This window comes from Aulonocara stuartgranti (genome assembly GCF_965226115.1).
Source record: "Aulonocara stuartgranti genome assembly, chromosome: 15".
Lineage (NCBI taxonomy): Eukaryota > Metazoa > Chordata > Actinopteri > Cichliformes > Cichlidae > Aulonocara > Aulonocara stuartgranti.
Window position 1 is genome coordinate 26,463,852 of NC_138951.1, and position 12,698 is coordinate 26,476,549.

At 43.6% G+C, this 12,698-nt stretch overlaps 1 protein-coding gene across 1 annotated transcript; it reads left to right on the forward strand.

Annotated features, from left to right (window-relative positions):
• Window positions 1-4,999: 4,999 nt before the first annotated feature.
• Window positions 5,000-10,120, forward strand: LOC309689836 (protein NLRC3-like; the record flags this gene model as incomplete). Its single annotated transcript, XM_082506499.1, has 4 exons — window positions 5,000-6,569; window positions 9,158-9,308; window positions 9,411-9,584; window positions 10,060-10,120. The coding sequence occupies 4 exons, from the start codon at window positions 5,000-5,002 to the stop codon at window positions 10,118-10,120; spliced, it is 1,956 nt and encodes a 651-aa protein (XP_082362625.1).
• Window positions 10,121-12,698: the final 2,578 nt, after the last annotated feature.

Sequence of the window (12,698 nt, forward strand, 5' to 3'; positions counted from 1 at the left end):
TGAACAGGTGACGTGTTTAATCAGGTGACTTCACCAAACAGAAAGCATAAAAGCCTTCCTGTCACACTGAGGTAAATCCTGTCTGTGTGCTGATCGTGTTAAACGAAGAGAAAGGCTCTGAGCCGGAATATCCCTCAGTCTGAACTCCAGCAGGCGGTCCTGAACCAGGAGGTGCTGCCATGTCAGACTAATTACATTTTTGCTTTAACATACAGTTGAACAGATGTGCCTAATAAACTGTCTGTGTGCATTTGTGTGAGATCCACACATGCTTTCAGACCTGTGCTGATATCTTTGTCAGTCATCTCCATCTAGTGGACAGATGGTAGAACTCGATCATCTGATGTGGTTTCTGACTCAGGTGAGGTTGTGTTTGAGATGCGTCAAACACATCTGGCTCCATGTTCACGGGGAGAAGGTTCTAGATTCAGCATTGTTGGTCTGCATGTCAGCCTCTTAGGTGTACACATGGGCTGTATCCCAATTCAGGGTCTGCAGCCTTAAAGTACGCAGCCTCAACGGTCCTCAAGGGCCGTGTACTCAAAGACCGCTAAGGCCGGAAGTGCGAGGCTTGTGAAATGGGACGGTCTAGCCTCCGTAGCGCTGCCCAGGTTGCCTAGCAACCATGATAGCTGGAAACGTGTGGTTGACAGAAATGAAGGAGAAAATATTTTGTTCGTTTGTTTGTTTCTACATGAGCTTTGTGTGATTTAATAAGTATCTGAGGCTGAGACCACAGGACTGTAAAACATGATTGTTGGGCTTCATATCTGTACTGAACAGTCGTTTATGATTAGCTAGTAAATAACAATTAGCTAATGTTGTTCATGAGACTAAAGTCAGTGTAAATATGATATGGCCAATATTATAGTTATTATACTAATCATTATTAGTTATTACAGCAGTGAGTTTGAACTCTCAAATCAAATCACTTCTATTGTCACATCACATGTGCAGGTACACTGGTACAGCACATGTGAGTGAACTCTGTGTCAAATACTGAGCTTCAGTAAAGATTCAAGTTGCAGCTATTTATATGTCCCATCACCTTAAATCTTCACTCAAAGACACTCAAGTATCTTTGACAGTGTATATATAGATGTATCATATATAAGAGACAAATGTTGTTCCTTCAGTATGTTGGCATTATTACATTTGGCTCAATGCTTACATATATGTGTAAAAAGCAAATGTACGAGCTGTGATAACTGTTTCTGATAGAATGAAGAGTAGACTGATATATGAAATATTCCTTTATTGGGTGAGAAAATCAGACCATGTCATAACTGCTTTAAGTCATACAGAACAGATATCAGAGCCTTAAACAGGCTGAATTCTGCTAAATGGGTCAAACTGGGCAGAAAGTATACAAACACATAACATCCTTATAAAATATGATGTAACACTATAGATCAACTTACCTCAGAATATATAAAGCATATAAACAATTACAGCAATATGATGCGACAAACACAGCAGTACTACTAATCCAAAATACTCAAAGCTTCATAGAACTGAAACAAACATTTATTTTTAGGTCCATTCTGCTGCTGATACATACTTTAGGTTTCTGAGTATTAAACTTGTTGCTGCCTTTCATAGTGTGTAACTTGAAGGCCCTGAGTACTTTCTCCCACACTGAAAACACTGGAATGATAAAATTATTTAAACATTACCTAATAAGACTGATTCAGGCCAGACAATTAGTTATGTTAAACTTTTCTAGCAGTCCTTCACAAACAGGGAACAGTCTGTCTATTCTCTCCATCTGTCAGCTGCTGCTGGCTCTTCCTCCTCCTCTTCCTCACACACTGCTGAGTTTGTCCTGGTGGATCATCAGGGGTGCAAAGCCTCACAGATGATGTGCAGCAGTGGGTCCCTCACTCTGTCCTCACTCTGGACACTTGCAGTTGTCACACATGGAAATCAAATGTGCGATGAGCTGCAGGATTCAAACACAAGTGTAACTTATAAATACATGTTCATACTTTTATTACACAATCAGAGAGAAAGAAACAGAGAGAAAGTGCAGGACAGACAGACAGCTGACAGTCTCAGGTGTATACACTGCTACAAAACAGCACAAGAGAAGGAGGATTTAGTGTTTGTGTTATTACAAGTGCTAAACAAGAAGAGTTCCCAGATGGTACAGTGGACACATGTGTGACTCCTGTGATTAAAGCATCTTTCTTTCAGCTTAACGAGTGAACCGTCAGCTCGTTCAAACACACGTTAAAGTCTGTTTGGCTTGACACCACCGAACAGAGGCAGCAATATAACATAGCGAACATTAACAGTGCAGTGAATCCTGCTTGTGCCGTGATATTCAGGACTGCAAACCGAGCAGTTGTTGTGTTTGTGGATGTATGACTGACTTTAATTATCCATAAAATAATCACATCTCTGTAAGAATAAGGTTGACTATTGTGGGGCGCCGTTTGTAAACTGAAACATGCCGAAATTAACGGCAACATTTATCCACATTTAGCTCTAAAACTTACAAAAACATGTTTTTTCGAGTAATTTTTTACAACATTTAGTAAAATAGTTGTAACTTCCATCCATCCATCTTCATCCGCTTTATCCGAGGCCAGGTCACGGGGGCAGCAGCCTAAGCAAAGAGGCCCAGACCTCCCTCTCCCCAGCCACCTCCTCCAGCTTATCCAGGGGAACACCAAGGCGTTCCCAGGCCAGCCGAGAGATATAATCTCTCCAGCATGTCCTGGGTCTGCCCCGGGGCCTCCTCCCAGTGGGACATGCCTGGAACACCTCACCCAGGAGGCGCCCAGGGGGCATCCTTGTCAGATGCCCGAACCACCTCAGCTGGCTCCTTTCGATGTGGAGCAGCAGCGGCTCTACTCTGAGCCCCTCCTGGATGGCCGAACTTCTCACCCTATTTCTAAGGGAGAGGCCAGCCACCCTTCGGAGGAAGCTCATTTCTGCCGCTTGTATCCGCGATCTCGTTCTTTCGGTCACTACCCACAGCTCGTGGCTATAGGTGAGGGTAGGGACGTAGATCGACCGGTAAATTGAGAGCTTCGCTTTTACACTCAGCTCCCTCTTCACCACGACGGACCGGTGCAGCGTCCGCATTACTGCAGCTGTAGCCCCAATCCGTCTGTCGATCTCCGGCTCCCTTCTCCCATCACTCGCGAACAAGACCCCAAGATACTTGAACTCCTCCACTTGGGGCAGGAACTCATCCCCGACCCGGAGTGGGCACTCCACCCTTTTCCGGCTGAGAACCATGGCCTCAGATTTGGAGGTGCTGATCCTCATTCCCGCTGCTTCACACTCGGCTGCGAACCGTTCCAGTGCGAGCTGGAGGCCCTCACCCGATGAAGCCAACAGAACCACATCATCTGCAAAAATCAGAGATGAGATTCTGAGGCCACCAAAGCGAAAGCCCTCCGCCACTTGGCTGCGCCTAGAAATTCTGTCCATAAAAATTATGAACAGAACCGGAGACAAAGGGCAGCCCTGGCGGAGCCCATCACCCACCGGGAACGAGTCCGACTTATTGCCGGCAATGCGAACCAAGCTCTTGCAACGGTTGTATAGGGATCGAATGGCCCGTAGCAATGGGCCAGACACCCCATATTCCCGCAACACCTCCCACAGGACACCCCGAGGGACACGGTCGAATGCCTTCTCCAAGTCCACAAAACACATGTAGACTGGTTGGGCAAACTCCCATGCACCCTCAAGTATCCTGGAGAGGATAAAGAGCTGGTCCAGTGTTCCGCGACCAGGACGAAAACCGCATTGTTCCTCCTGTATCCAAGGTTCGACTAACGGACGAACTCTCCTTTCCAGCACCCTGGCATAGACTTTCCCAGGGAGGCTGAGGAGTGTGATCCCCCTGTAGTTGGAACACACCCTCCGGTCCCCCTTCTTAAAGATGGGGACCACCACCCCGGTCTGCCAGTCCACAGGTACTGCCCCTGATCTCCACGCAACATTGCAGAGGCGTGTCAACCAGGACAGCCCTACAACGTCCAGAGCCTTCAGGAACTCGGGGCGGACCTCATCAACACCAGGGGCTCTGCCACCAAGGAGTTGTTTAACTGCCTCAGTGACCTCAGCCCCGGAAATTGGCGGGTCATTCCCCTCATCCCCAGACTCTGCTTCCTCCTCGGAAGACGTGTCAGTGGGATTAAGGAGGTCCTCGAAGTATTCCTTCCACCGCCTGACAATTTTCTCAGTCGACGTCAGCAGCGCTCCGCCAGCACTATACACAGTGCAGGCAGAGCACCGCTTTCCCCTCCTGAGACGTCTGACGGTTTGCCAGAATCTCTTCGAGGCAGTCCGAAAGTCTTTTTCCATGGCCTCTCCGAACTCCTCCCACACCCGAGTTTTTGCTTCAGCCACTGCCCGAGCCGCATTCCGCTTGGCCTGTCGATACCTGTCGGCTGCCTCCGGAGTCCCACAGGCTAACCAAGCACGATAGGACTCCTTCTTCAGCCTGGTGGCTCCCTTCACCTCTGGTGTCCACCATTTGGTTCGGGGATTACCACCACGGCAGGCACCAACCACCTTGCGGCCGCAGCTCAATGCAGCAGCTTCGGCAATGGAGACGCTGAACATGGTCCATTCGAACTCAATGTCCCCAGTCTCCCTCGGAATGCTGTTGAAGCTCTGCCGGAGGTGTGCGTTGAAGATCTCGCGGACTGGGGCCTCTGCTAGACGTTCCCAGCACACATATAATAAAATAAATTATATTATATTGGAATAAAACAAACATTGCCTTTACTATGAACAAACATTTGGACTGCATATACAACAAATCTTACTGCAATAAAAGCTGTCCAAACATTTTCTTATATGTTCTACTTGAAGCTTTTAGTGCCTGATATGCGGTGTGGCTGTTACGGGGTGTCTTGTTGCTGCTCTTGCTGTATCTAACTTTTCATGTATGCACAAGAAAATTTAAAAAAAGCTTTGATGTTGCAGGTTTTAAAATTCTGGTCTTTCACAAACATGCATATACGCTAGAAAAATGATCAAAACTGTGATATGTTTCTTATTTGTTCATTTAGGAAACCCTGATGCTGCAGAGTTTCGCCAAAAACACAAGACTCGCCTAAAGAGGAAGTTCCAGTGTGTGTTTGAGGGGATCGCTAAAGCAGGAAACCCAACCCTTCTGAATCAGATCTACACAGAGCTCTACATCACAGAGGGAGGGACTTCAGATGTGAATGATGAACATGAGGTCAGACAGACTGAAACAGCATCCAGGAAACCAAACAGACCAGAAACTGCAATCAGACAAGAAGACATCTTTACAGTCTCACCTGGAAGAGATGAACCAATCAGAACAGTGCTGACAAAGGGAGTGGCTGGCATTGGGAAAACAGTCCTAACACAGAAGTTCACTTTGGACTGGGCTGAAGACAAAGCCAACCAGGACATCAATTTCATGTTTCCATTCACTTTCAGAGAGTTGAATGTGCTGAAAAAGGAAAAGTTCAGCTTGGTGGAACTTGTTCATCACTTCTTTACTGAAACCAAAGAAGCAGGAATCTGCAGCTTTGAAGACTTCCAGGTTGTGTTCATCTTTGATGGTCTGGATGAGTGTCGACTTCCTCTGGACTTCCACAAAACTACAATTTTGACTGATGTTACAGAGTCCACCTCAGTGGATGTGCTGCTGATAAACCTCATCAGGGGGAAACTGCTTCCTTCTGCCCGCATCTGGATAACCACACGACCTGCAGCGGCCAATCAGATCCCTCCTTCATGTGTTGACATGGTGACAGAGGTCAGAGGGTTCACTAACCCACAGAAGGAGGAGTATTTCAGGAAGAGATTCAGAGATAAGAAGCAGGTAACCAAGATCTTCTCCCACATCAAGTCATCACGAAGCCTCCACATCATGTGCCACATCCCAGTTTTCTGCTGGATCACTGCTACAGTTCTGGAGGATGTGCTGAAAACCAGTGAGGAAGGTGAGTTGCCCAAGACCCTGACTGAGATGTACATCCACTTCCTGGTGCTTCAAACCAAAGTGAAGATGGTCAAGTATGATGGAGGAGCTGAGACAGATCCACACTGGAGTCTAGAGAGCAGGAAGATTATTGAATCTCTGGGAAAACTGGCTTTTGATCAGCTGCAGAAAGGAAATCTGATCTTCTATGAATCAGACCTGACAGAGTGTGGTATTGACATCAGAGCAGCCTCATTGTACTCAGGAGTGTTCACACAGATCTTTAAAGAAGAGAGAGGACTGTACCAGGACAAGGCGTTCTGCTTCATCCATCTGAGTGTTCAGGAGTTTCTGGCTGCTCTTCATGTCCATCTGACCTTCATCAACTCTGGAGTCAACCTGCTGGAAGATCAACAGGCAACATCTTATTCGCCTGAAGTGTTTACAGAAATACATGAACTAAAATATCTCTACCAGAGTGCTGTGGATAAGGCCTTGGAGAGTCCAAATGGACACCTGGACTTGTTCCTCCGCTTCCTCCTGGGTCTTTCACTGCAGACCAATCAGACTCTCCTACGAGGCTTGCTGACACAGACGGGAAGTAACTCACAGGACACAGCCCAGTACATCAAGAAGATGATCAGTGAGAATCTTTCTGCAGAGAAAAGCATTAATCTGTTCCATTGTCTGAATGAACTGAAGGATCGTTCTCTAGTGGAGGAGATCCAACAGTCCATAAGATATGGTAGTCTTTCTACAAATGAACTGTCTCCATCTCAGTGGTCAGCTGTGGTCTTCATCTTACTGTCATCAGAAGAAGATCTGGATGGATTTGACCTGAAAAAATACTCTTCTTCAGAGGAGGCTCTTCTGAGGCTGCTGCCAGTGGTCAAAGCCTCCAACAAAGCTCTGTGAGTACAAGACATCTACAAACCCATGTATAGAAATGTTTGTGCAGTATAAAGTAGAAATAAAAGAAAACCTAAACACAGAATTATTACAATAGTCATTGAAAATGGTACTAATATTAAAATCACTGTTTGAAAGGTTTTCATTTTGTATTTAATATCAGTAACGCATCAAGGCAAAAAACAAAAGAAGAAAAAAAAGACTGGGCAATCTAAAACCTAAAACGACTAATGTTCTTTTTATGCAGGGTATTAAAAGAGCATGACAAATAAACTGAAACTTTTTAAAATAAAAACGGGGAGGACAAATACACTGAACAAAAATATAAACGCAACACTTTTGTTTTTGCTCCCATTCCCCATGGGATGGACGTAGAGACCTAAAATTCATTCCAGATACACAATATAACCATCCCTCCCAAACAGTGGTCACAAATCAGTCCAAATGTGTGGTAGTGGACACATCTGCTATATTGAGATAATCCATCCCACCTCACAGGTGTGCCACATCAGGATGCTGATCTGACATCATGAGTAGTGCACAGGTGTACCTCAGACTGCCCACAACAAAAGGCCACCCTGGAATGTGCAGTTTTTTGCGCTATTGGGGGTCTGGGGACCCAGAACCGGTCAGTATCTGGTGTGACCACCATTTGCCTCATGCAGTGCAACACATCGTTGCATGGAGTCTATCAGATTGTCAATTGTGGCCTGTGGAATGTTGGTCCACTCCACTTCAATGGCTGTGCGAGGTTGTTGGATATTCGTGGGAACTGGTACACGCTGTCGTATACGCCGGTCAAGCACATCCCGAACATGCTCAATGGGTGACATGTCCGGTGAGTATGCTGGCCATGCAAGAACTGGGACATTCTCAGCTGCCATCTGCCCTGAACAATGTGAACCATGATTCATCCGTGAAGCGCACACCTCTCCAACGTGCCAGACGCCATCGAATGTGAGCATTTGCCCACACAAGTCTGTTACGGCGACGAGCTGGAGTCAGGTCAAGACCCCAATGAGGACGACGGGCATGCAGTTGAGCGTCCCTGAGACGGTTTCTGACAGTTTGTGCAGAAATTGTTTGGTTGTGCAAACCAATTGTTCCAGCAGCTGTCTGGGTGGCTGGTCTCAGACGATCTTGGAGGTGAACCTGCTGGATGTGGAGGTCCTGGGCTGGTGTGGTTACACGAGGTCTGCGGTTGTGAGGCCGGTTGGATGTGCTGCCACATTCTCTGAAACGCCTGTGGAGACGGCTTATGGTTGAGAAATGAACATTCAATGCACGGGCGACAGATCTGGTTGACATTCCTGCTGTCAGCATGCCAATTGCACGCTCCCTCATTGCTTGTGGCATCTGTGGCATTTTGCTGTGAGACAAAACTGCACATTCCAGGGTGGCCTTTTGTTGTGGGCAGTCTGAGGTACACCTGTGCACTACTCATGATGTCAGAAGAGCATCCTGATGTGGCACACCTGTGAGGTGGGATGGATTATCTCAATATAGCAGATGTGCCCACTACCACACATTTGGACTGATTTGTGACCACTGTTTGGGAGGGATGGTTATATTGTGTATCTGGAATGAATTTTAGGTCTCTACGTCCATCCCATGGGGAATGGGAGCAAAAACAAAAGTGTTGCGTTTATATTTTTGTTCAGTGTAGTTCAATAATTTAAAAATCTTTCTCATTGCATAACTGCAGATAATTTGGAAATTTAATTGTTCACAGAATCCAGTGAAATGCAGGAAACAAGGATCATCTAAGCAAAAGAACCTTTTGTTAAAATAAATCATTGGAGGGTCTCACAGACACTTTAAAGAACATTGTCGTCTTCCATAAATGCAAATCAAAGTGTTCTATAAACATGTTCTTATGTTCAAAAATGATTTAAATTAAACTGAGATCCCCATAAATATGGTAAGATAAGATATGATGTAAAACAGATGGATAGATTGTTTACTGCTCAATTTCCCTCAGTTTAAACAGGTGACATATTGCCTTTGTATACATTTCAATAAAAAGTCGGAGTTTAATTATTTGCAAATGACCCTTTTAACTTTACCTATGTTCCATGAAGAGGTTTGAACTGCATGTGTTATTCGTCCATTGAAAAACCCCTGGCAGTCAAGGTGCCATGCAAAGTGGCCTTACAGTTCAATGTCTTGTCCAAGACAGATCGAAGAAATATTGGATCAAACCACTAATCCTGTGATCAGTGGACATTCAATTCTACTATCTGAGCAATAGCCTTTTTTTTTTTTTTTTTTTTGGCTTTCATTCTTAAATCTTTCTCAGGCTCAGCTGTTGTAATCTCTCAGAAAGAAGCTGTAAAGCTTTGTCATCAGTTCTCCGCTCCCAGTCCTGTAGGCTGACTGAGCTAGACCTGAGTAACAACAAACTGCAGGATTTAGGAGCGAAGCAGCTGTGTACTGGGCTGGAAAGTCCACATTGCAAACTGAAAATTCTCAGGTCAGATTACAGCTAATTTTGGATCAATTAAAGCCTGTTTTCTGTTTATGTCACTTAATTTTTATTAATATTTACATTTTGTGTTAATATCGTCTAAACCAGGCTCTCAGGTTGTATGATCACAGCGGAAGGTTGTGTTGCTTTGGCCTCAGCTATGAGGGGCAACCCCTACCATCTGACAGAGTTGGACCTGAGCTACAACCATCTAGGAGACTTTGGAGTGAGGCTGCTATCGGCTAGACTGAGAGACCCGCTCTCCACACTTGAAACTCTCAGGTAATGAACACACAAAGTATTTTCCCTTGAGTGACAAATGTCCCCAGTGAATGAGTAGACTCATCAACATATTTTGCATCACACCACACTAGGAAGCACAGGCTGTGGAGGAGGAGAGGCCCCAATCTTCATTTCTAGCTTATTGAATTAACCATACATCTGGACAGTTATTTGGTAATTCCCCTTGGATTCTGTTTATCTCGATAAGCTCTTTTATCTAGCGCTTGTTGAAACCTTTCATTTAATAAAAGGCTTTGTGAAGTTTTCTGATACCCTCTGTTTTCTCGAGCTATGAAAAGTTTCCCAAATATAAAAGCTGTCCATTTATCTTTTTTTTAAAAAAAAAAAATTAAAAACTCAAAGCAATACTATATAAATGACTATATTAAATTAAACATTGTACAGTTCATGTTCAACATTTAATACGCGTTGAAAGTTGGATAGACAATCATTGTTTTTGCATTTTGTTCTCCAGGGTGGACCATAGTGGTGAACAGTGGTTAAAACCTGGTCTGAGGAAGTGTAAGTTTGACTAATGATGTGAAACTTTCTAATTAAATCCAAATCATTATCATTAAACTTTCTACAAATGACAGCATATCAGTAATTACAGAATAAAGCCATTAGATGTGTAAGATAAAAACTGTGCCCTCTTGTAAACTTTTTATTTATTCTTGCCTTCAGATGTCTGTGATCTTGAACTGGACACAAACTCAATAAACATAAACCTTAAACTTTCTGAAGACAACAAGATGGTGACAGTTGTGGAGGAGGAGCAACCATATCCTGATCATCCAGACAGATTTGGTTGGTGGCAGCTGCTGTGTAGAAATGGTCTGACTGGTTGTTGTTACTGGGAGGTTGAATGGAAAGGAAGAGTTCACATATCTATTAGTTACAGAGGAATCAGAAGGAGAGGACACAGAACTGACTGCAGGTTTGGAGAGAATGATCGGTCATGGAGTCTGAGCTGCTCTGATACTGTTGGTTACTCCGTCTGGCACAATAACACAGTTACAACCATCTCCTTCTCCTCGCCCTCCTCATCCTCCATGTCTAACAGAGTAGCAGTGTACGTGGACTGTCCTGCTGGGACTCTGTCGTTCTACAGAGTCTCCTCTGACACTCTGATCCACCTCCACACAGTCAACACAACATTCACTGAACCTGTGTATCCTGGGTTTGGATTCTGGTCTTATGGTTCCACATTGTCTCTGTGTTCTTTGAAGAATGAAGAAGAAGAAAACCCTTTGGACATTTAGACACAATCTCAAAGTCTGTAATAGAAATGTCAAACGTTCAAATCATTGATTGTGATTTAATGCTGTTCTATCTTATAAGCAGAAGTAGCTGAACAAATGTTTTTACAGATTTGGTATCAGGACACCAAATATATAAAGCCGTGAAGGTTAATAGTTAAACTGAGTTTTTTAAATTTATTATTCTGCTTTTTTTTTGTGTCAAACACATTTGGTTTACCAAGAGGAGAGACATAGACTCTCTACAGGATCCTCTTGTTACTTTCTTAAATTTAGATATGTATTTATTTTATTGTATTACTCATAATATTATCTGTGTCGTTATGATAGGGCTGATGGGCTGAATCTTTTTAATGACTTGCTTCTGTAAATAAAAAAAGACAAAATGTTAAAACCCATTTAAAACACGACCGCTGACATGAACACAGTAGGAGTTTAGAGGAAGAAACAGGTTTGATGTATCGCCATCATCAACTACCCTGTTGGCAAGTCTGATGGAACTTTTTTACACCTGCTCTTAAGTTAACCACACACCTTCAGCAGGATGACCAGTGGGATACTGGAGAACCACAGCTGCCCTTCTTTAATGGCTACTTTAGGCTGGTAGTGGATACCACTACTGGGAGGCAAGGTACCTTCAGTGTTTGCTTATTTGCAGAAGGATCACAACAGCACCCTTCTTGCAGGTTTCCTGTTTATCTGGGCTTGACACTGCCTGTAAGTACACTTGAGTGACCCAGTGAGGCAGGGTTTGTGTCTCCTTCCAGAATAAAACTGAGACTCTTTTACGGTACTCTCAGAGCACAACAGAGAATTGATAAGTTGATATCAATAAGTTCTTATCAATTCCCAACTGCAAATTCAGAGAGTTATGATCTGACATAAAGATTTATACAGTTAATGTTTAATGAGTTTAAAGAGTTCAAGGGTCATCATGTGACTGTTAGTGCAGCTCTGTTATCAGATTTCCTTAAGGCAGCCCCTGAATTTGAAGAGTTAAGAGCTAACACACTTAAAAACCTTGAATGGTGTGAGTTACATGTTTATCCTCTTTGGTCAGTCTCATTGTTGGATGAATAATTTGACTTTCTCTTATTTCCACCATCCAAAAGTAAACCTAATCTTAAATCATTTTAGTGTGAGTGGGTGTTGCTGTTAAACAGCTCTTATAATAGTTGAGCTAGTAGAAAATATTGTGTTATCTTGTTGAGTTTTATTGTTATGTTCAGGTAGAATATCTGAAATTATTTTTGAACATTACAAAAACCAATTGAGGAGTTCTCATATCATTAAACCATTACAGATTTTCTATTTTCGCTCTCTTTAAATGTTTAATTTGTGAATTAATTCTTCTTTTGTCTTATTGCTCTTCTAATTATGCAGCACTTCCTCAGATGTGTCTTCGGGGGTTCAGATTTCTTGGATTTAAAAATTCTACTTTGCTTCCACTGCAGTTAGACTCCCGTTTATGTCACATTTTAGTTTTTTCAATATGTAAACCTGTGGAGGTACCTGAGACCTTTTATGATCCATCCAGCTGAGTACTTTGGTTTTGTGGCTATGGGGTTTTGTATGATTGCATTTGTGCTTTCGAGATTAAGGAGTTTAAAACAGCTCATACAATGAATCAGATTCAGTAAAAGGACTAGATATTACAATCCCTGATTGCTCATGTGACACATCGCGGACATCCTCTCAGTTCTGTACATATTATTTGTATTGCACTTCGGTTTTTTGCAAACGGGAGCTTTCTGTATAATATTGGTGACGCTGAGCACGTTTCCAAGGCTACCGTCTGTCGGGCAGTCAGGAATGTTACAGTTGCACTGAAATGTCTCCTGTACTCGTTTGTGGT